This window comes from Melanerpes formicivorus, unplaced genomic scaffold (genome assembly GCF_026170545.1).
Source record: "Melanerpes formicivorus ecotype bairdi unplaced genomic scaffold, bMelFor1.0.p_v2 SCAF_12, whole genome shotgun sequence".
Taxonomy (NCBI): domain Eukaryota; kingdom Metazoa; phylum Chordata; class Aves; order Piciformes; family Picidae; genus Melanerpes; species Melanerpes formicivorus.
In genome coordinates, this window is record NW_027142364.1 from 12,007,385 (window position 1) to 12,032,265 (window position 24,881).

The 24,881-nt window shown below is 41.9% G+C and overlaps 1 protein-coding gene across 1 annotated transcript in view; it reads right to left on the reverse strand.

The window, feature by feature from the left end:
- Nucleotides 1–24,881, reverse strand: part of AMER3 (APC membrane recruitment protein 3) — a 40,702-nt gene that overhangs the window by 11,964 nt on the left and 3,857 nt on the right. The window contains exon 2 of the mRNA XM_068145395.1: nt 18,623–21,679. Within this exon, the coding sequence (XP_068001496.1) occupies nt 18,641–21,658 (3,018 nt within the window). The 5' untranslated portion in view covers nt 21,659–21,679 and the 3' untranslated portion in view covers nt 18,623–18,640. The remainder of the gene's footprint in view (nt 1–18,622; nt 21,680–24,881) is intronic.

Genomic DNA, 24,881 nt, shown 5'->3' on the forward strand with positions numbered 1-24,881 from the left:
AAGTGTTGGGCCATGAACCTTCAAAGAAGTAAAAATAAACCAGAGCCATTTCCAGTTCGGAATTGTCACCTAACTTGTCAGCTCTTCAGCAGAGGCGTAAGACTGACTGAGGCAGCCTCTCATACTGAGGGAAGAAAGTTTTATTTTAGGAACACATGGCTTCTTTTAGGAACACACTGCCTCTCTGGCAGTAAAACTAGAGACCAGACGGACTCGTTACATGTGGAGATCTGCTCCAGGCAGTCCGGTTTTGATGTTTAGCAGCAGGTATCCAAATGACGGCATCAACCAAACCAGTAAAAATTTGGCTATGATCCTTGACCTTTGTCTGCTGTGCTCTGGAGAAAGCACCTGTCCCAGAAGAAGCTGAAATAGGGAACACACTCTACCACACCATCAGACAAAGGTGGCTGAAGAGTGTTCAGCATTTTACTAGGACTACTGAGAGCTCCAGGTTCTTTACCAGCCAGGGCTGTCAGGGCACTGTTGACAACTGGACTTTATTTTTCTGGCCTTCAGCAAATGCCTATATTGAGGACCCTACCCTGCAGTTTTCCTTTACAGTGCTACCAGTCTAATTTGTTTTGTTGGCAACAAGAATATTTTCTTTAGTTGACCTTCCTGGACCCGGTAACTGTGTTTCTAACCACAATTCACACGTTTGACCTCCTAACAAAAAGCCTAAGCATTAAAAATGTATGAAGCCCTGGTGAGGGGGAGCAGCTGAATGGCTGCATTAGTGCTGAAGCTGAATAGAAAGGGTGATTTTTGCTTTCAACTATTGAAAAATAGATTAAAAGCTTCACAGTCAGATTATTTTCATTACTTGTGTAAATTACTTGTTCAGATAAGAAGAGTGAGGAAAGCAAATTAAAAGTGCTCTGGAGTGGCAAATACATTGAACTTAAAATGTTGGTGTTCTAGAGTATTTATTAATTTTGAATGCATTTTCCAGAAATATTTTGATTTAACAGAAGTAATCAAGATCATTTTGTATCATTTAGGAGATAGGAATATACTTTGTTTTCTCTGAAGGTACTGTGATACTCTCTGTAAATTTTATCAATAAGGAACAACTGATGTGTTCTGTACCAGCTGGTGCCCATTCCAACCCAAATAAAAAACATTATTTAGCAGCTGAAGTTACCAGAATGACTAATGTCTAGTCTTTAAAATTATTGTTACTGAATCCTTCAGCCTTCCTCTGAGTGGTATGCCACACTGAGATGTCACCATCTGTGTAGCCCTAGATAAATAATACATTTTTTTCCTCTTGAATCTCTTATTTAGTTTGATTGCAGTAAAAATAATGCCTATTAAATCTTTACAGGGATTGATAATCTGTTTGGCTTTCTACTCTGCCTCTTCTATCAGATCTCCTGTCTGGTTTTTAGCGTACCCAGCAAGAATTCTGTTGCAAATGTCTGTTGATCAATCCATAGCATTCTTACTGAAGGTATTAGATGTCATGGTTGCCCTGAATTCTGAATAGACAGTTGCTTCTGCATTTCTACTTGTGCTACTCTCCTGCAGGGCTGGATTATGTTGACTTTGAACTGGACAGCTCCTTTTCTATCAGTATTGAAGTTTTTTCAGCACAGACTCAGTAAGTATGTGGTAAGCTGACTGGGCAGCTTTTCTATTTGTGCCCCCTTTCCAACAATTTGAAAAAGAGGAAGAAAAAGTAAATTTCCTTTATATGAAATCAGTCAAGTTCATTAGGTACAACCTCTATGGAAAAGAGGGATTCCCAAAACAGAGCATTTTCATTCTTCTGACGATACAAATTCTTAACCAAAGAACCAAAAGCAACACAATTTACAGTACTGCTTTACGTAAGTACTGCAAAATGTTACATTTCAGTCACATTAGGAATTGACTTAAAACCAAATCAAACCTCTGGAAAAATCTCCATGGATTTTCATCAGTCTCTGCAATGCCTGTTGATGGAGGTATTCCATTTAATACAGCAAATCAGGATTGGATTTATGCAGAGTTGTACCTTTTAGCAGTTACACAGGCTTGTTTTCTTACACACCCCAGGCTGATGCAGAGTAATCAATATTAATGCCATTCTCAACACAATTTTCCTGGATAAGAGCTTTCAGCTACCCAGCTTCAATCCCCAGGCATTTTTCAGATCATTTCTCAGCAGAAGTGGGAGGGTTTGGTTAATTTTGTGAAGCCAACAAGAAAGAGAAAGGAGGCAGTCTGAGTTCACTGTGAGTAGGCTGCTCAGTGACTATCCAAGGATAAACCAGAAATATGTACCACTGACCTACTTAGTGCTGAAAGTCTCCATATTCCATTATTGATGAGTTGATCTACTTAATGCCCTCTTTGTTGCCTGCAGTTAGCTTGGTGGCAGGTGATTTCAACTGTTCCTTCATTTCTAGGCTAATGTAATTAGAATTTCACTGTTTTATAGCCTGATAGTCTGACCCAGTGGGATAGGTACAGCTGAGTCAGGATTTTGGATCTGCTTTTGAAATCTAAGGCACACATGACCAAATTTTCGTCTGCATGGTCTGATAAGGTCTGTAATGAAAAGCATTGATGGTGCTCAAATCTTGTGTTTTGAGTTTGCAGTTCAGAACTGGTCCACTTGGCAGGTGCTTTTTAAAAGACACCTTCTGCAGGATTCTAAAGTATTTGCATTGGGGTTTTGTTTTTCTCTTTTGTTTGTATTGTTAGACCAAGTCCAGCAACAGACCATGCTTTACTTTATCAAAGAAACTCAGTTGCCTCTGACAAGCTAAAAAAGCAAATGGTGATCCAAATAAAACTAAGATTTTATTCTGCAAGTTCCATTTAAAAACCTATTTTTCAAAGCTTGCTTTTATGTTCAGTATGTGTCATGCAGGTAACTAGAGAGATGAATACAGAGTTACATCTTAACTAGTATAAGAGAGACTGTTCACATTGCTGAAGGAGATGGGAATCTGATAAATGTAGCTGTCAGCCATGCATGGGGCGAAGAGGAAGGGAGAAAGAAGTCTTCCTGTGCTATATTTAGCAGCCTTCATGATACAAAACCAGGAGTTGTTCCGGACTGTAGTTTATGACCCTGTTATTTAAAACTGACTGTATGGCTAGATGGGTTTAACTTAATAGCAGCCTTTTAGGAAAACAGGAAGGAAAAACACTGAGTCAGTCTAGGATGTGCCTTGGGAAATACCTCAGGATAGGCAAGGGGCAAATGTCCAAATCATTTCCTCTGGGCTTTGTAACATCTAGGTTCCTGCCAGATTGCATAGCTTGCATTGCCAGTGATGGTGTACAATAGATCATAAGGGCTATGAACTGTGGAGGAGATTTGATGTTGAGAGGTGAGCTCATTTCTCTTCCTGTTGAATGTTAATGAGCATCTGCTGCAGACTCCTGTAGAGTGCTAAAGAAGTTAAGCCATCCTTGGAATTTCCATTAGGTGAAAACCTCAAGTTAGGTATTCTGGAAAACCTTCTGTGGTTTAACTCATTTTTAGCCACTATGCCTCTTTTCCCCCCTAACACTGTGTTAAACACACCACCTCTATAAGAAGACTGACATGTATTTTTATTAATAAATGTTACCAGGAGCCTGGTAGAGTGAGCCACAGATGTTGAATTCAGGCAGATGACTGCAGGGGGGTTGGACTAGATTCTGTGAATATACACAAGGTACTACTAGTGTTACTGGACCTGCTCTAAAAGCAGGCTCAACCCAGGGGTAAATGGCAAGATGGAAGTACACATGCACCTGAGTTTTCTGCAGGAACACTTGAGCTGTACCCAGAACTGCACTGAATAGAGAGGACAGTATTTCTGTGTCATCTTTTCATTCCTCTGTTTCAGTCATTGCTTTAGGCTGCTCTGATGCTCTCTTGTTTCAGATCCTATAGAGTTGCTCTGCCAACTGGAAATCAGCCAATATGTATGAATATACAACCCAGAAATGCTGCCAATTTTTGATAATACTGTTGAATGCTTTTTCTTAGCCATCCAGCTATTCCCACAGGAGAGGGTCCACTGGATTTACAGTCCTTAATCAAACCTCAGAATCTGTCCTGCGATTTACCATCATCCTGACTGCATGTTAACGTTGCTTACCCAGCACTTTGTCAGAAAATATTGAATCACTGACCTGTTTTCATCTCATAAGCATAGTACAGGCTGTTTTGTTGCCCTTCCCCACCATGTCCAAAAATTAGGACAGACGCTATTGTAAACTTGAATGTCCATTAAATCACGTGAAAGTAGAATGGGTTAGAGTATCTGGGAAATTAAGTCTAAGGGGGCCCAACTGCAACATAATCAGCTGAGCATGTCATTCCTCTTGCTCCTTACATTCTAGGCAAGGAAAACTCTACTTATTAAAGGCAGATGACTTACACAGTGTTACACATTTGTGTTTAGTAAGCATTTGTATTCTTCCAAATGAATCAGTTAAAAGACCCCTCCATTATAATAGTAGGTCTACACTGTATGTGGACATCATGTTTGATTTAAAAGATGAAAGGTGGTTACTTAGACATCATAACTGAGTAATTTGATGTGCTTTCAAGTTTTCATTTGAGAAAGTCAATTAGAGTAGTAGGATACAGTGAACAGGATTAAGGTTTCCATATTCTACGGACAAGAAAGAAGCTAAAGTGATACCATATACCACCTCAGTTCCACTGGTATCTAGCATACTGCTATGCTTTCATGTCCTAATAGAAAATATTGGGATACTTGTATAAGTAGGTTGTGAAATTTTGAGAATAGTTAATAGTGTTCTTGTGTGCATGTTTGTGGGTTACTTTGGAAAGACTACTGCTAGGAATGTGAACATAATCCATTAACAGTGCCTGTTGGTGAAAAGAGGATGACTCCTTATTTCACAGAATACAGGGAGAGACAGACTCTCTTCCATAAGCATTCACTCCTGGTCACTGCTTGGGAGGAGGTAAAATGGGACTTTGAACAGCTCCAGCATGACTGTGTTGGCCATTAACATAAATGCAGTTGTTCAGTGTCAAATCTATAAAATGATCCATCCTAAAAAAATCTGTCTATGTCTGTTGTAACTGTCTGTGTATCATGACTTCCCTTCTGTCTTATGAGAACAGAATTGCTCAGAAAGAGTCTTGAATTATGGAAGATGTAAGCTCAGCCTTGTGAAATTTTGTCATTTCTTTTGTTTGTTTCCTTTGGTTTGGTTGTTTTTTTTTTGTGTGTGTGTGGGCTTTGGGTGGGTTTTTTTTGTTGGTTTTGGGGTGGTTTGTTTTTTTTTTTGTGTGTGTGTGTATTATTTTATTTGTTACTAACTGAGCCTAAGCCTTACTGCTTTGCTATTCTGTGAAACTCTGTGAAGAGAGCTTTGTTGATAGCATGGATGGGATGAACAGAGGTTTCCAGATTTGGAATGTTGACAAAAGCACTGAGATTTTATGAATATTTTCAGTCACCTCCCATGGCATAAACCACACAAGGCTTCAGGGACATCATTCAGTGTGCTTTATACTCTGAGGTATTTATGTTCATGGAAATGGATACCAACAAATAATTCCAAGTTTTAAATTAATCCAAAGTTGCCACTTTAGGAGGTGTTTGACAATGGTGTACAAAAGGGAAAGAAATCAGGTACACTAGTGATCTCATCTTGAGAGGCTGTGCTTGAGGAAGGGCTTGAGCAAAATCAGATCCATCGTTAGCCAGTATTGGTTGGTTTATGTTTTTCCCTCATGTTGGATGGATCTTTAGCATTGTTTAGTTTAGTGTGGAGAAAAGGTGGCTGAGGAGACTTTACTGCTCTCTACAAATCCCTGAAAGGAGGTTGTAGCAAGGTGAGTGTTGGTCTCTTCTCGCTATTAACAAGTGATAGGGCAAGAGAAAATGTCCTCAAATTGCACCAGGGAAGCTTTAGGTTGTGTATCAGAAAAACTTCTTCACTGAAAGGGTTCTCAAACATTGGAACAGGCTCCCCAAGGAGGTGTTTGAAACCCATCCCTGGAGGTATTTAAAAGGCATGAAGATGTAGTGCTGAGGGAGATGGTTTAGCCCCAGACTTGGTATAGTTAGATAATGGTTGGACTCTATGATCTTAAAATCTTTTCCAACTGAAATGATTCTATGATTCTATGATTATTTGTTATTGTTCTGTGCTCACCTTAAATGTTTATATATTTATTTCTAACAGTAATTGGATTGCTGTGTGATACAATGAGTGATAAATTGCTGTTAGGGTAAGTTTATTGATTTATATTCTGTGGATGATTGCCATATGACGTTCTTGTTAGATAACAGAATGCTTTCTATCAGTTTCCTGAGCTGATTAAATAAAATGAGGACTGAGACAATGTCACAATGCCTGCAGATCAGTTTGAGGGTGAGGTGCTCTCTCTGTTTTGAGGCAAAAAAACATACAGTTGAGGAGTGTGGGGGTACTGGTGGCAGCAACAGAATGTGAGGAAGTTCCTTCCTGGAAGACCTTCCAACAACATACAAGAAAAGACAGGAAGGTGGATAAGGAACCATTTGCTCTGCAACCTGTTTCCTGCAGGAAGCACAGAAAGTTAATGCTGCTTCTAGCACTGTTAGCTTCAGACCTGCATCATTTCCCCTCCTGCTGAAAGGAATTGGTGCTAAGGAAGTGAAGGCAGCAGTAGAAACAAAGCAGTAGACAGAATTGTGAAGAGGTAGAGTGTGATGATTAGAAGTAAGAAAATTTGGCACTTCATCCTAATGGCGAGTGCTTAGGGTCCACAATGCCCAAAAGGCTGTTTTCTTTACAAAAGACTAATTTTGCTGAAACGAGTTGCTACAAACCAGTGGGGAAGAGGCTCTAAAATAGATTTAGGAGTCCTATCTTTTTTTTTTTTCTTTTCTTCCTTTTCTTTTTTTCCCCTCAGAATAATGTGGTGCCACAGAGTTGCAAATAAACTCATCCGTTGTAAATACTTACTGCCCCGATTACTGTTCATTTAAAATATCTTTTTAATAGCATTTTTCAGAAGCTCTGTGTGTAATTAAAAATATAATAGGAGCAGGTCAGTGGCAGTTTACTAACCCACTAATTCTTGTAACTCAACATGAGGAGATGGCAGTTCATTGCTAACAATGCTACTGTTGTCTAAGTCCTTCTAGGCAAAGAACCAGAAAACATTTCCAAGCTAATTGGAAGCTACGTGAAGCATTCATTCTTTTAACACATGTAGCATCCCATCACAAATCACACTGACTAACGGTGCCTTTATTAATAGAACCAGCCTCAAAGTCTAAACAATTGGGCTGATTTGAGCACCACAATTTCTTGGGCCAAAGCCTGTGCCTACTCTATCCCACAGGCATGCTAGCACAAAGGATCTGTGAGATGGCTGGACAGCAGAGCAAATTGTGAAAAGAGGATGTGAAGGGATGGTACATGGTCTGTGCACTGCAGGGAACAGTGCTTTTCAGCAAATCACTGTATGGAGTCAGAGGTGACCAGTGGATTTGCAATGACAGTTAATGCTCTGTGATCCACGGGCATTTACTCAGATTGTGGACTAAGCAGACTGCACACAGGGATAGCTGAGGAGCCTCACAGTGTAAGCGTGTGGGAACCTGCTGTGTCTGACGTTGTGCTCTCCCAGAATGTAGGTTTGTCTGGGTTTCTCAGCTGCTGTAGCAGGCCAAGCCAGATGGAAGTTCTTCCATGCAAAAGATATTTAGTTCTACTGCAGTGCCCTCCTAAGAGCCAATATTATCTGTGTTTTTCACACTGTCTGGGTCTTCCCAGACCACCGAAAAACCCAGATAATGGAGAACTGTCCCCACTTGAAATCTATGCCTCATAGAGTCACAGAAAGAGATGTTGTGTTGACTGGGGAGAACTAGCTGTCTTGTACACTGCCTGTGTATCCTGAGCACATGCTGGAAGGAGGTATGTCATCTGGAAAAGTATAACAGAGGAATTATCTATAGGATAATTAAATTGTGCTGCTTGGGTTGTTGCCAATGTTTCACTTGTAGATTTCCCAGAGAGCAGGACTTCATAAAATTTTCATTGCTCTTTTTAAGATTATACAAGTTGCAGCATTCCATTAACTTCCCCTCTCAATGTCATCTCAGCTACAGTAACTGTAGGTCAGTGCAGGAGGTCTGGCCACCACCTCCATTTGGAATTGTATCAGTGGGTTCCTGAATTGCCAAAAAGGACATCTGGTGTGCAATGCTCATCCAGCCCAAGCCAAGTGGTGCTGGCTTGCAGGGGATTGTGTTCCTCCCTTTGCATACCACTCATTGCTGGCTTGGTTCTTACAGCAGGTAAAGAGTAACTCAGCTCCTCTGTCATGGTTGTCTCCTACCCTCATCCCCCTGGCTTTTTCTGGGTAGCACAAGTAAAGCACGTATTTCTGGATAGATTGGTTGTACCTTGCAAGAATTTATCTCCAGATACTGCAATTACAGATTTGCCTTTCCCCCCACTCCCCTTAGCAAATAAAGGAAGAGAGCATACCTCCTGAAAAAGGTCACATTTCAGCTCAGGGAAAAGGTCACATTTCAGCTACCTGCTAATCTGGAGAGATAGAACACAGCTCAGTGCAGCATGGTTCTTGTGAGCATAGGCATGGTGGGGATCAGTGAAACTGATTTATGAGGATATCCCACAGGTACTAAGACCAGTGTCCTATCAGTTTAAATCAATCAAAATTCCTAATGCTGTTTACTGATTGATAGGCTGAACATTAACTACAGCATTTGGCCTTGCTAAAATCTAGCTTCCCTAAAATACTATTAAGGTATAGAAAGGGACAGTAGAATGGGAACAGCATTACAGTAGGCAATGGTGACTGATAAAAGGCAGTACCAAGCTAGGAAGAAGAAGCTTTTATTGCAAGGTGACTAGAAAGATTGGAACTTGCCTTTTATGACCATGAAATTTAGCATTTCTGGAGGGCTCTGAAGCACACTGCAAAGCACCAGTTTGCAGCTGTTAGGGTTCTGAGGTTACTAGAAAACAATAAATGGAAGTTGCCTGATTTCTGGACTTCTTTTAAAAGCCTGTTTCATCTTGGAATTTTTTAATACTTCAAAGAATAAATGGCCCTTTAATGAAGTATATTTGAAACACACTGCAATAGAGGCTAGTCTTACCTAGGAAACAATAAGCTGCCCCAGCATTTTAAGTTTATAGGTTGGACTTGATGATCTCAAAGGTCTCTTCCAACCTGGTCTGGTCTGGTCTGGTCTATTCTATTCTATTCTATCCTATCCTATCCTATCCTATCCTATCCTATCCTATCCTATCCTATCCTATCCTATCCTATCCTATCCTATCCTATCCTATCCTATCCTAATTGTTTTATAGTTATTTGAGCCACTGTGGGTGAAGGGCATTATAATTTCTATATACATTGATGGTACACTGTGTTTAGTAAGATAAAATGCGTAAGGATCAGAGGTAAAAGGAGCAAGAAAGAAATCTTCCTTTGAAGTGCCTGTGCATATGTTTATCTTTATAAAATCTTTTAACATAAAGCCTTCACATTTCTGTCATTCACATCATAGAGCCCTCAATCAGCAATAAATGTGATTTTTAAATGAACTTCATCCATTCTAAATTTGTGTTTCAAGGATGGCACTCAATCATGCAGCCTAGCTGTCATCTCCTTTAATAAACTTTGAAGGGAAAACCAGCATACTTTTCTCTAACAGAAAAATCACTCATTTTGTGGCATGATTTTAAAGTAAAACAGCAAAGGGCATTTTAAAACTTGTAAATCTGCATCATTACATGGTTTAAAATGTTACAGGTCATAGCTGAAGAGGAATTTGAGAGCCGAGATGATTGGATCATTGTCTTGCTATTGATTGAAGCCTTAAGAAATCTAACCAAAAAGAGCTGTAAATTGCAACCCTGCTGTTTCCTGGAATCTTTTTGCTATCTCAGTAGCAAACTACTTCCAATTACCTTATCACTCCTGCAGATTAACCTAACCAAACTTGCCCTTATCAGGTAGATTCCATATGAAAACATTTGGTTGTTTCTCAGGAAGCTGTAAACTTGTGGGGTTTTTGCTTTGGTTTGTTTTTATTTTTTTATTATTATTATTTTGTAGATGGCTAGACTGCCATCTTAATTATAAATGGGTTGCAGGGAGTTGGTTACTATAGCAACTCTCTAATTACTGGGTTTTTTCACAGCAAAACCCAACTTGCCTGTGTGTTTTAGGGAAGACAGGATGGATAAGGAAGGGAAATGGAGTTTGTATTTCTCCAAGAGCCACACATTGCATCATTCTTTATTTAAAGGATACAAACAGGAGAGCTGCTTCTTTTCCTTGATGTTTTTCCTACCTCTGACAAGGTTCATTTGATGTTTGTATAAAACACAACGTTCCCTCATTTCAAAGATGAAGTGGCACCAGGGTTAATTAAGGCCTAACACCCAATCAAACATCTCTTAAAAGTGCAGCTGAAAATGGAGGGCACAATCTCCCTTGAAAATCTGGAGCTGTGAAAATTTCTGATGCAGTGTTTTGTCTAGTGTCTCCTGCTGTATGTAAGGCTCCTGTTCCGTCTTTACTGAAGCCAGATAGAATTTGTTGTGCCACTGATTTATCTACAAACATCTCCCTTGTTGTGCATCATAACCCAGAAGCCAGCTTGGCTTGATTTTTTTCCCCTCTGTTGGATGTGAGATAGAAAAACATAACAAAGGGTTTGAGGAGAGGACAAAAATTCTTAATCCTACCTAATCTTAGCTTATGTTTTTCCCACTGCTGTGTTCTTCAGTCACTGTCTGAACCTCTATTAATGTGACCAAAGCACAGAACCCAAGCCTCAGTTCTGTGGCTGCTGTTGGAGCTAACCAGAGCTTGACTGGCTTTTGTGGCCATGGCATTGTGGGTGCTGTGCCAGCCTGTCTGCTCTTACAGTGTGCTGAGCACTCAATTTTCATTTTGTGCATAATTATTTACAACATGCTGCAGGTTGGGATTCTGTAGACTCAGCACATTTCTTTTGCAGAATGAAACAGGGAGGAGGAGAGGAGCCTGTGATAGCAAAGGGCCAGTTCTAAATTACAGCTTTGCTTCTTTTGTGTGAAATTCTTTTTCCCAGCTGTTCCCCACTGCTTCTCTCAGCCAGTGAGGTAGGGATGAAGAGATCTTGTGAGTATGGGGAGGAGGTTGCCTACCTAAAGAGGAGTTTCCAGGCTGTTGATGGTGGCGGGAACTGTCTAGGAGCTGTGAAGAGATGTCAGCTTGGCAGGCATGTGCAAAAGGAAAAAGGCTTTTGAAGTAGATTTGGCAACCAATAGGGAGCAGAAGGAGTGTACAGCATGTGAGAGGAAGAGTTGAGCCCTTTGGGGCAGGTTAGAGGAAAACTTGTGATGAAAGGCAAAAGAAGTTGGTTTAGAAAGGAAAGTTTCACGGTTAGAGAAAACTAGTAAAGAGGAGATGGGACAATAAAATCTGCCTTTTCCCACCTTGTTCTCTGTTGTGAAATGAGAATGGTTCAATCAGAAATAAAGACAAAGAGAATCTTCCTTTTTCTTGGATCTTCAGTAATCCCCCCTGTTTCTTGATGTGCAGACTGACAGTTTCCCCATGGATGATACAGTTGCCTCAAAGGAGAGGATAGCTGATTGTGGGAAGAGAGAAATCCACTGGCTGCAATATCATGGTAACATTTGCACAGTTGTTTTAGCTAGCTGCCATTATCATTCAGTGGCACAAGATCTTTTAAGCTTTACCTGAACAGGCCTGCCACAGTGCATGTAGAAAGAGGCTTCCATGTAATGCCTTACTCCATAGGACACATCAACATACACTACTTTTTCTTTCTTTTTTTTTTTCTGTGTCCTGAGCTATATTGCTGTCCAAGAACTGCAAACATCTTTCTTACCTTCAGACATGAGATACAGTGCCCATGATTTGAATGGCATAAGAAACTCACCACCCCAGGTACACACATTCTAGTCTTGAGGAACTAACAGGGAGAGTTTGGTTAAAGCAGAACAGCCTTCCACAAGACCTGGTAGGGAACTGTAGTAATTTTGGACATTTTCTTAAAAGACTATTGGTTCCTTGTGCCAGCAGTGCTTCCTGCCTTTCACTTTTGGAGGTGATGGAGTCACCATCATTGGAGGTGTTTAGGATGAGACTTGATAGGGTGCTTGGTTGCATGGTTTAGTTGATTAGGTGGTGTTGGATGATGGGTTGGATGCGATGATCTTGAAGTTCTCTTCCAACCTGGTCCATTCCATTCCATTCCATTCCATTCCATTCCATTCCATTCCATTCCATTCCATTCCATTCCATTCCATTCCATTCCATTCCATTCCATGATGGTCAAATTCTTTGCTCTTACTTTAGCCAGATTTAGAATGTTTTGTCTGGGTGTTGGGGTTGTTGTTTTGTTGGGTTGGCAGAAAATGTACTGATGCTGAGGCTTTCTGTGCTTTCTGTTTCCATGGGCTGTCAGCCTTACATACCGAAGCATTGCCTCTGCCCTGAATATATAATCACATCAGTGTCCATAATATCTTAAGTGTTGCCAGGCCACAAAAGTGACAGTGCCTGGTTTGAGGATAAATAGATGTCAGAAAAGGAAGAAATTCAAAAGGGATATTTTGGAAGTTTTACAGAGCAAAACTGATATGTAGAGTACAGTAGATACTTGATTGTAAGAAGTGCCTGAAAGACACACACTAAAACTAAGGAGTCATAATACAAGTTAGAAGTATTTGAAGTTTACTTTGGAAAAGGGAGCACTAAACCCAGACATTCAAAGGAGCCACTGTAAAGCACAGAGAATGCTAGTTTCCAGAAGGTAGGAGGTGGTTTATTTCAGGTTTCAAAATTCTCCATTTGCCCTGTTCCTGACACTCCTTTCCCAAGCACCTGCCGCAGCCCATTGGCAGAGGTAGGATCTAGTGTAGTTTTGTGGACTCTGGTTCTGGCTTTCTCTGCATGTTCTGGCAGTGGGAACAGAACTAAAAATTTTACACTTGAGGTACAAAAAGCTGAGGCTGGAAGGCTCCTCCTCCTCCTTTTGTACTTGCTGGTTGATGAGTATAAATGCTATTAGATTTGCACAGAGCATTCTTGAGCTGAGAATCTGCTTTGCATTCAGTGTCTCTGTGACTGTATTCCAGATGGGGCAACATTCTCTCCTGTCTGAATGGAGGAGCCTAGTCTGTACCAGGATACTAGTCTCTTGGTTTCCCCTTCTTCCCACCCATAAGCCTTCCTGGCCATGACAGCAAAGCAGTCATCAGAATGATAGTAACTGATTCTTCCCTTCATTTAAACAAGTGGGATGATATTTGGCCCGATCTCGTGCAGATAATTATAAGGTCATCTGTAGCCAAACTTCTATAGCCAACACCTGACTTGTATTTTTGTAGTTAAGTGTCAGGCATGATACTCAGCCTCTGAATAAGCACTCAGCTATGACTTCTCCCCATTTCTCATAAAAAGACACTCTGTTTCATATGTCCTGTCCCTCAGCCCACACTGCTGTCTATAGAAACTGGTTTCCGTTTCTTTTTTTCCCTCCATTACCACCCCCCTGAAAATCTCAAATTCAAGGATTCAAATTTCTGCTGGTGCAATAAAGATGAGAATTTAGCTTTCTGTACTGTTGGCAACAGGGGAAAAATAGAGTCCTTGTAAGACCGTAGCCATGGAAACCATCCTACTGCAATAGCGGGCAAAGCAGCAAATCAATTTCTTCAGTTTTAAAATGAAACACATTTAACATTATAGTTCATCTGCCTTTTAGAGAGATCATCTGTGCTGATAACTGTGTTGAAAAACCCTTCTCTAGGAAATAAGCTGGCAAGAACATTTCTTCCTCCTGACAGAATTCTGATTTGGGGTAGAATAAACATTGATGACAAAATCCGATGAAGACAGTGCAGGGAGACATAGCCAAGTCCAGAAGCAACAGTGTTTAATGAGAGGGAAAATTGTTTAATTTAGCATTTTGCCCAAGTACTGGGCACATGGTGACTAATACTCAAATGTATTAGCAAAGGCAGTGACCTGTCACCTCTGTCTCCCTGCTCTTTGCTTCTTGTGGTATAATATGCGACAAACAGTACATTTGTAGCTTGAGATGCATTTGTCTGAACGGGAGTGTGCATCTGTGTGCTTACGTGTGTGGCTGCTGAACTGTCAGATGAGATTTCAGTGTCTGGTTCAATGCAGGATGATCTGGGCAACTCACATTATCAAGGTATATGTTTTGGAGCCAGAGGCATTTCCAACGCAGAACATGTGCTGGCTGTCTCTGCACTTTATTGTTTATAATTTTCATCATATGAGACTTGAGAGAGGACCTCTTTGCTATGCCATGTAAGGGAGCAGGGAAGTACAGGGATTTCTTAGCCTAGGCTTTGAAAGTGTTACAGTACTCATTCCCTGCTGTGTGCAAAGGGATTCTGCCTTTATTTTTCCACCTATTAAGGCATCTCTCTGGCCATTTTGAGAAATAATACCCTCATTTATCAGAAAATTGCCTTCATGGACTTGAGGTTCCATTATGCTGCTCCTTTTTATCAAATCCAAATACTGCAGTCTGCCATCCCTGTGCCTGGCACGGAGAAATAGCTGCCTGGGAGAATGCAGCCTTGTTCAAGAGAGAGGGAATAAAGTTGAACCAGGAAGGAATAAAAAGCATTACAGAAATTGGCTAGACTGTGAGTAGCACTTCAGTTGGTCAGGATCAGATACATGTTGTCATTTGTGGTATCTAGGCTGTATTTTATCTGCTCAGTTCCTTGATAACAGCAATCCTGTATGCCATAGTTTTCTTTTATCTATAGCTGCTCTATGTATTATGGCAATCCTTCTTGGATTGACAGTTATCTATTTTTCTCTGACCCGAGGGCAAGCTTATTGCAATGCACTCCTTTTAGTGCTACCACTAAAACATCCAAAAGCTTCAACTGATGCATAATGTGATGGTTCAGCATTTGAATGAGGTGACCGCATATTGTTGGGAGCACACATGGATTTAGTTGGTCTACCATGTCTAACAGTTAATGGAGGATGCAGTTCAAACCAGGTTATGTGGTAGGAATGGCTCAGTGGTCTGAAATGCTGTTGTATGCGAAGAGTGCTTTGTTCTGCTTGTGTCCAGTTGCTATGACATGCAGTGTTGTCTGTCCAGTCAGTTCCAGAGATTTTCATGGTCTGGAAAAGACATCCCAACTCACTGCTCTGGCACAATGTTCTCTCGTTGAGGATAAAGACATTCCTACTGCAAAACATCTGATCAAAAAGCACAAACCTCTATAACTTGCTTTCTGTGGTTCTTGACTATAGTAAACTAGGAATCCTCCCCATATGCAGGGGGTGGACTTCATTCACTTCCCAAGTCCTAGCCCTTTGGTACTGAAGAATGAAAATGAAGCTTTTCATTGCACTTCCTACGCTAATTTTCACCTTCTACATAATCCTTCTATATCCCCATGTAAGAATACCATTTGCCTCCCGGGTTTCTTTACCATTGGGATTCAAATTTCTGGTGAGCTCAGGTATGAGACATTTGCAAATTTCTCTCTCTAAAATGCTTGGAAAGGGAGAAGTGGAATGGGAGATGGGACTGCCACTTCTTGTACCATTCTTTACTGCAGCTGGGTGCCTGGTGAGCAGGGTAGAGAAGCCCTAGAAATTGGGCATGGCTCAGGAGAACACTGCACACTAGCTGGAGCAGAGAGGATGGGCTCATTTGTTACAGTGGGTACGGGGGCATGTGGAGATAGCATGACAAAATCTGGAGATTTTAATGGGTTTTGATATCAACTTTGCCTCATGATAAATGGCAAGAAAATTGACCTTCTCCTTCCCAGCTCCTCCAGATCAAGCCTAGGAGTACATGGGAGGAGCAGGAGCTGCATTGCATTGGAGCTACCTCTGGATCTGTCACTTCTCTCACAGCTTGTGAGTGTGGCATTTTAAAACAGTGAACCTCAGGGCACTCTTCATGTATAAGATCTTGGGGTTTGCACAGTCATGTCCAGCGTAGGAGTGTTTCTCGATGATGTCTGTCTCCATGGATTTGGAGGTGATATCATGTGTGTGTGTTGCCTCCCTTACACTACCACCCCCACGATTAAGGCAAAGATCCTGAGTCACCTTCCCAAACAATTAACATTTCCGGCAAACTTGTAGGCCATCTGTTAATGTGGGCGGGCAAGAAGGTACTGAGCAGGAAAACTCGATCACATGGCAGTGTTTATATCTATCCCCACAGCAATTTCTCTTAAGCATGTCAAATGACCTTTCAGTATTGTCTAAATTGTTTTGCTGTAAGGAATTGTAACGAACAGCAAGCCTATTGTGAAACGATCCCTTAATGAGACCATCCCTCAAAGACACTTTATGAATCTGCAAGTCCCATCTCTCTTTTAAAATGCCCTTTTACTGTTAGAAACCTCCATCAAAAATCAGCAGATTTCTTTTGGTCTCCTCCCTGGCATGTGAACTGCACCACGCTCCTGATGTTGCAGGACACGTGTTGGCATACAGCAGCTGCCATTCCGTGTGGTGCGGTAGAAATTGCTCTGGGTCCAGCTCTGTCTTGCGCAGTATAAAGATACAGTCTGGTACCACTTCTGACATTCATGACATCCATGACTCCCTTCTCCATTTCTAGTGGAAAGTGACTCCCTAGAATTAGACTCCTTTGTGTTCCGAGCCTGGGAAGGCAGCAGGATATTCTTAGCAGTACCTTGTGGATTAATATTACCAATAAACTAAAAACATCTGGGCAATGCATATATTGATCTGCTGCTCTAACCATAAAGAGCTGTGCCTGGCAGTGGTTCCTTACATATACTGAATATGGCCACAATCCTTCCCGTGCTGTAGTGATTTTTTTAACTTCAGAAATAGTCTAAAAGGGGAAAGTAGACCTAAGGACTGTGGCATGTCCTTGGATAGGAAGTTCTGCCCAAAAATCTGGCCACAAAAGAAGGTAGCTTGCTAGTCAGCACTGTTTGCAGCATTGTTCACAACAGAAGTGGAAAAACCCAAAATCACTTCTTTCCCTAGAGAAAGACATAGTTCACTGATGCAAAGGTTATTACCAGATGATGTGTTAGCAAAGGGTGTTGAAGATTGACAGTCTCTGGCCCACAACTTCATACAGACCCATTAAAAAATATCACTCCTTGAAATGGGAGACTTGTTAGCAGGAAAGGGCATTTTCCCAAAGATTTAAATAGCAAAGTGGGTGGCTGAATCATCCAAGACTTGAAAATATAAGAGTGTTTTTATCTCATGCAGAGAAAAAGACTGGGCTGTTTAGTTTGTACTGCTTGGGAAGCCTTTAGAGATGACCAGAAATCAGTCACACTACTGTGAGCAACAAGAACCAGGGAAGCATTGTGTTGCCTGGGTCCCTCCATTCAACAATAAGCTGTTCCTTAATTCTCTGTCCTGGCCCTTGCTTCAGCCTGCTCTCCAGCTTCCATCACTTCCAAAGGCTTCTCTTCAGAGTGCCAGGGCTGGGCAGAATCCAGACAATCTGTCAGATTTGGCAGGGCACATGACAGAGAATTTACAGAAGTTCTATGATGCTATGACAGATGCTTCTCTGCAGCTGGAGGACAGAGGATTTCTGAGAGTTAGACCAGTCTGCACAGAGAGTACCTGCTCTGGCCTAAAGCCTTGTGTGACAGGCAAATCTGAGCCAGCACAAGGGCTCTGCACTCGATCAGCTTTTTCTGGTTTACAGCAGAGGTGTTTCTTATCCTGTGTCAGAAACCAAATTCTGGATCTCCCTATACTGTGTAAGTGTGGATAAAGGATATGCAAAAGCTCGAGGTGCAGCACCAACCCCATAATCCTTTTCTTGAGAAGCCTGCCAGGTCTTGCACATGGAGTGTGCCTTGGCTTCAGCTTCTGCTTTGCCACAGTGCAATTTTGGCCAGAGACCAGCTGCACCTGCTGCAGAGAGACTTCAGGCTTGCAAGAAAGAAGGACATTCTTTGGGCACACTTAGCAGTGGCAGCGTAGTGCTGTGGGATTTCCCTTGTGCTTGAGGGTACACCACATTTATGTGATTGCAGGACAGGCTATGTCTGTTTGCCCTGTCACTTAACACTGCAGATCTCTGGCTTTCTTGTGTGGCCCCTCTGTGGCAGCTCATTCATCAGGACTCCTGTAGAGAGCTCTGACTAATATCCAGTTATCACTCCAGAAGAAAAGCAGGGCATAGTTTTTATGCTGTCATTATGTTGTAGCAAGAGGATTTAATGACCTGGTAGTGAGGATTCTGAGCTGAATGCTGCTAGCAGTGTGTGGCCAAGCAGCCATATCCACCATGTTGTTCCAAATGTGGCAGATCCATGAGTGGCAGGAGGGAAAATTTCCCCTGCTTCAGCTGTGTGATGACCGTTGCCCCCAAGCAGAACAGAGGCTACATCCTTTCATGGGACTTGTAAGGCTCTGTGAGTGTGACACTTGCTATACATGGCCCCCAGTTTGGGCAACTGTGTAATTCAAATTCTGATTACCACACTGGAATGAAGGGTAATGAAACTAGGGAACTGAGAATCCCCAAGTATATATCAGATGGCACTGCACTAAGTGTCCCTCTGTGAAAAGGCAACAGGTGGCACTTATGTCACATTTAATTACAGACTTCCCACAAGCACTCACCTTCTCAATGCAGGTGTGTTACTGGTGGTTCCTCCCAGTCACTGCTGTGTCCAGGGCCGCTGACTCTGTGTGGGGATACAGAGCCATGCCTCCAGCCAGGCCCCTGCAGGGGGTCTCTGCATAACTCCAGGGTCCTGGGCTGCACTGCTTGGGCTCCTTGGGCTGCAGCAAGTCAGCCAGAGAAGCTGTGGTGCTGTCTGGAGCTTGTGAAAAAGCAGCAGGTATGTCTGAGCAGACATTGTTAATGAGAGGTAAAAATGTTGGTCTGCTAAGAGTTGTAGCAGGGCCAGAGTCAGCTGGACAGAGATCAAGGGTAAAATCCTTTAAATAGGAGAGTGCTTGATTATTTATCTGGGAGTATTCAAAATTAATCTTGCTTCTAGTGACTTCATCTATGATTTTTGCTCTACTGTTCTGATCTTCAGAGCAAATTTCCTCCCCATTTTCTTTCAAATGATACAGACTGCTGGACTGGAAATTTGTCTCATGGTTGTGTTGGTTTGTGCTAGTGATACTGGGGTATTCTGGACTTGGGGCAATGCAGTTGTGCTCATTTTGCAACAATAACTTGGTTTTGTACTGAGATATCTTCTGAATGATGCTGTTCATTTCATTCCCAATGCATTTGTCTTCCAGGTGCTTGTTTTCATAGCTGATTTTCAGTGATGCCACCTGTGTGACACAGCGCTCCAGGAGCTGCACTATGTTAGTGCTGCTCTCTGTTGGCATGGGGCTAATGTAGCTCTGGAAGGCTCCGACTGTAAGAGGCTGCAGCGGCTGGTCACAGGAAATCAAGAGAGAAGGATGTGTTGGCTTATTTCTGTCCTCCCTCTCGAGGCAATCCAGGAGTGAAGTCGCAGCGGTCTTGTAGGAGTAACATGACTCTACTTCATGATTATCATCTAACAAAGGAGTTTCAGAGCTCTGGGAGCCACTCTCTCTGTTCAGCTTTTCTGGCAGTGGGTTTTTATCTGTGGATGCCTCACATTCTTCTGATATTGTCACCTTCCCATTCTCAGTTGAAGATGTCAGCAGGTTGTCTCCATTAGCCTGTGACTGTGGTGCATAACTTGATACTCGGCTGGTTTCCACAGTCTCAGGCATTATAGATGAATCCATGTGGTGACTCCCATCCCTTCCTTGGAAACTCAAATTAGATGTGTTAGAGCAAGAGCCCAGGCTGTGATCTCTTTCAGCAATATTTACTGAAGAGGCCTGAGCTGCGTGTTTACTTTCATCCAAAGACGTGTGTAGGTTAAATGTATTAGACTCTTCCTTGCTTAGTTTCTCCTGCTGAGCTTCTGTGCTCACTTTATGCTCTGTACTGGGGCTGGGTGGGATTGATAAATCATTAGACTTTTCTGCCTGTGACTGAGGACTCTGAAGAGATTCAGGGGAGGAAACAAGTCCTGAGTGTTTTCGCAGCCAGTTTATTATCCCCATGGTCAGTGAAATCTCAGTATCACAGAGCTTTAGCAAACATTCTTTGCCTTTCCATGTGCTGTGGAAAAAACCCTGGCTGATAATGTCTAAAGCTGTTTGGGAGGCCATGTTCTCCTCAGCTCCAACATGGAAGCTGTAAATGGACAAAGGGATTTCAATGGCTTGTTCTGAAATGCTTTCAGATGTGCACAATTCATCATCTAGGCCTGGGTTTATTTTGACTTCATTTGGGTCATAGAAGAGCTCGTAAAGGGCATCTCCACTGTAGCTGTCTCTTGGAAATCTACCTGGGACCCCAGGTGTTTGAGCTTCTTTCATTTCATCATCTTGTCCGGGAGAGAAAGAGTCATAGTAGCCTTCATCACTTGTGGATGTGGATTCCTGGTTGTCACTTTTAGGTGTTTCTGTTTCTGTGGAGCTCTCTTTGGAATTGTCACCATCTTTATCAGGTGACATCTGGGGGTCTGTCACAGATGCAGCAGCCTGGCTTCCAGGCTTTTCTGCATCAGGACTTGTTATCTTCTGTAACTTCTTATCAAATAGAGCACTCTGATGTAGCCTCACTGATTTGTTGATGTTGTCCCAAAGCTTTGCAAATTCAACAGTCTCATTCTGGCCAGGAGAGGCCAGCTGCTCCACACCCCCTTGGAAAGAGCCCATGACAGGGCTGTCTTTGTGCTTGCTTCGTCTCAGCAGAATTTCTTTGCTGTTCTCCAGCTCCAGGTGAGCAGAGCTTTCATCAGCAAAGATTTCCCCACAGCCAGTGAGAGAGTCAAAGCTCTTCAGCGAAGCAACGTCTTCACATAGGGTGTTGCAGCAGTCATAGGAAGAGTCAGACTGCAGCTCACTGTCTGAGCAGTCTTGTGACAAGCAATCAGCTGCAAACGTTTCTCCGGTTTTGAAAAGGTACTTTGCAAGACGCCCAGACAACTCACTCTTGCAACCTGGAGAGGCCAGATTCTTGTCCTTCTCAACCAGGAATGTGAGGCTGTCTGGTTTATTTTTTTTAATATGAAATATATCTCTGAGCCCTTTCTTAGATCTCTTGAGGGAAATCCTCTTCCTGGGAATGGTTTTTGCAACAGCTGGTACAAAAGGCATCTGTGGCACAAAGTTCCTGTAATCAATCATCTGACTGCTGCATGCAGACTGGCTGGGGCTGACCACACATTCTTTCTTGCTGCTGGAGCTTGACATCCCCGAAAAGCTGATGCTACTGACAAGTCGGGCCTTACTCTTTCCAGAAAAACCTTCCTCAGAAGCCCTGCTGCTGGGGCTACAGTGCTCTGTTTTGTCTGCCTCAGCAACACACTCATGGGTTTTACTCTTCCTTACAAGTTTGTAGGAGGACACAGATGATTTTTCCAAGCTCTGATCACCAGCTCCATTCCTTGCTGCTCTGGTAGAAAATCTGTAGTTCTTGTGTGTGGCCAAACATGCCAGCTGGACTTCAGCTACACTTTGGTTTCCCTCCAGAGCTGCCTTTCTGTCTTTCCCTGTATTGTCTTTATTGATAGGAACTGCGTGTACTGGTGGCACTTTCTCATGTTGCACACTGTATTTTATGAAGGTTTTTCCTCTCTTGAGCTCCATATTGCTGCTTCACATCTGTTTCTGTAATGAGAGCAGCAGAATAAAAACATTGTGAGGCCGGTGGCTAGCACTTGTAAATGCTGAAAATAACCAGAGAACACAGGGACAGATATTAAGCATTATACAACTGAGTTTATTTGACACCAGAAGCTTCCATCTCTGAGGGTATTGAGGGAGAAACAGATGCTGAAGGTATGATGGCAATGACTGGAAGATCCAGCAAGGAGGAGACAGCACACATTACAGGTTGGCAGCTAAGGCTCAGAGAATGTTTTGTCTGTTAGAAATGGAGAGGAGAGGAGGGATTTAGGATTATAACTGTGGGGTGGCTTTTAACAGGACAGAGGTTCTGTTCTGAAAGTAGAAGAGTCATCAGTGAAAAGCAATACCTGAGGAACTTTAACATGCAAGTGTGTGCAACAGGGAGCCACCGGTTCATAAATCTGTGCCTTTGAGGAGGATGAAGAGGGCAGGGTAGGAAATCTGATGAAATGAATTAAACATTTGACACATGATACTCATTTTATGTTAAAATAATCCTTACCCATGAATAGACAATCCATAAACCTTGGTACTGCACTGGAAAGCACACTGGAACTGAATTACTGGGTTTGCTTCCTCCTGAGTATGTTGTATAATTTTCTGCTCTACTACTTTTATTGTAAAAGGTAAAAAATGCTACACAGAAAGTCAGCCACAAGTTATGACAGTTTCTGATTTACAGTGGACTACAGCATAGTCCACTGAGGCATTGCCACATTGGATCTGCCTTGTGCATTGATTAGTTATTTCTAAAAATACTCTGTTATCTGTATCAATGCCAATTTGGGTCTCTGCTTGTATGGCTTATAGTGCTGAATCTGTTTGATGTTATTGTACATCTGATTAGTCATTCATTATTTGAGCCATGACACTTTTGTTTTCCAAGCAGTTATTTCATGGATGCATCTGATCCTTTTCTGCCCTATATCCATTTGAATACTGAGTAAATCAATGGACTTCTATAAGGCTGTGTCAGGAAAGAAGTGTGGACTTCCTAAAAGCTGATAGAGAAACCAGATTTTTACAGGATGGGAAGGAGGATAAAACCTCCAAGTCCTGTTCTTGAAAGAATGTGCATGCATCTTTCTTTAAGGAGAGCTCAGTTAATGACTTACCTCGTTTTGAATTGCTTAGATATAACTAAAACCACTTAGGGTTATTGAACTCTGCGACACACAAAATCAACACAGTGCTGTCTAGTGTGCCTTGACAAACCATTACATAGTAACAGCTCTGATGAAGTGAAATACTGCCAATACTCCCTCGAGAACAAACTCAGATCAGATCTGTGCATCCAGACTGCATCCAGTGCAAAGACAGCCAGGGGGATTTTAAATTCAGCACCAAGCCTAGCCTTTGCATGCTCTTAAAATACAGCTTAAAGCAGTCTTTAATCTACCTTGGCTAGGAACAGCTGTCTGTAGCCTCTGGAGACTTCCCGGTAGCAAGGGCTTGCTGGGAACAGCAACGCTGACCACACCTCACAAGATACGGCTCTGTGTATCTGGGAGTTGTGTCACCTGCAGCAATTCTCCAGTAGGCAGGTCAGTGACAGCCTGCTTCTCAGAGAAGCTGCAAACCAGCACATGATTAGCAATATTTACAGCTAATTGTAGGTCAGTACCAAAAGGTAGAAAACATACAGGTTAAGTGTAAATATTTGACATCAAGAGTCTAGATGCTGTGGGAGGCCTGGTGAGTGGTGATAGATGGGTGCCTGTCAGTATGATTGAGATGCTGGCACACTTGTTGGGGTTTGAGGCTGCACACGAGCATTGCAGAGTATTGTTAATGAAAGCCAGCAAGCATTTTACTACACTGTCACGTATTGAGTTCACTGATACTGCAAGAAACTTGTTTTGCATATTTAGAAATAGGTCACTGGCACATGATTTTACTCCTCCTCTGAAAAGCAAAGTGTGACTGAGAAGAAACTCAGTGCACAGAACTCCAGCAGAGCTGTGGAAACGGTTAGAAGCAGCTGCCACAAGACCAAGTATTAATATCCCCAAAGTAAAGTGTCTGACATCTCAGTCCTTTGCAATTGTGGAAGTAGGTGCTGTGTCCCTGTGGGAAGCTTTGCTGCTGAGCCATTCCTCAGAGGTCTGTGACATGGCAAACGTTACTGTTATGGCAATGTTATGTAGGACTCTCTGAAGTCCTGTGGTTTCTGCCTTTTCTGAGCATCAAGCACAGGTCATTTTTGTAGGAAACTGCATACCTGGGAAGTCTTTCTGTAGATGCATTAAAAAAAAGTTTTTAGAGGTGGATTTGGTTTATTGTCAAGTATGAAACTTATTAAAGCTAAGAATTCAGGTTTTTCATCAGATAATCTTTTGAATAAAGAAATCTTTGATCTGAATTGTATCTCTGTGATAAGAAACACAGTGGACTACTAGTTTGATAACTAGGTCTGGAAACTTCAAGGCTTTTTCTTCTGTCTTTTTTTTTTTCATAGATTAGGTGAACAGTTTTAACATGAAAGCCCAAATGGCCTGAATAACATTTGTACCAAGAAAATATGTGGTACAAAAACATCAGATACACTGATGCTACCTTTCTAGTTTCCTCTGATGAGGAAAAAAATGTTAGGTGTTGTTTGGTTGGATCTTGCTGTTGTTTGTGTGTTTGTTTGCTTTAAAGATCTACTATTCATATAAGCATCAACTTTGCATTCTAATTGCTTCATGTCTCTATTTAATCTCATATGTTCTTTTCTCTTTATCCCCCAGGACTCATGCCAGACTAATTAGTATCTAGTTCATTGTGTCATCCTGCTTATTCTGTTTTAACACAGCTTTGGGAATCTTCCCTATTAAAAATGTTATTAAAAAATGAACACCAAGAAAGGGAAGATCTTCTCAATCAACTCTTTGAGGGGCCTTAAGGGCAGACAACCAAAGCCTGCAGATTTTTGAAAGTATTCATTGTAGATACTATTATGTAACTTGCCATTCTCTGGGTCCCTCTTCTTCCTCACATAACATAAATTATCACTAAGCTTCTTTCCACATAGGGAGCAGAAATACCTATGCAATGCTGCAGTCTTTCAGTACCTACTAATACTTTTGGCACTTGTGGTTGTAATGAACTATGCTGTTATACCTTTGTGTTTTGGTTTTTTTTGTCTCTCTACAGGGCCACAAATTACTCTAACCCCAGAAGCTGTACCAGTGAAGTC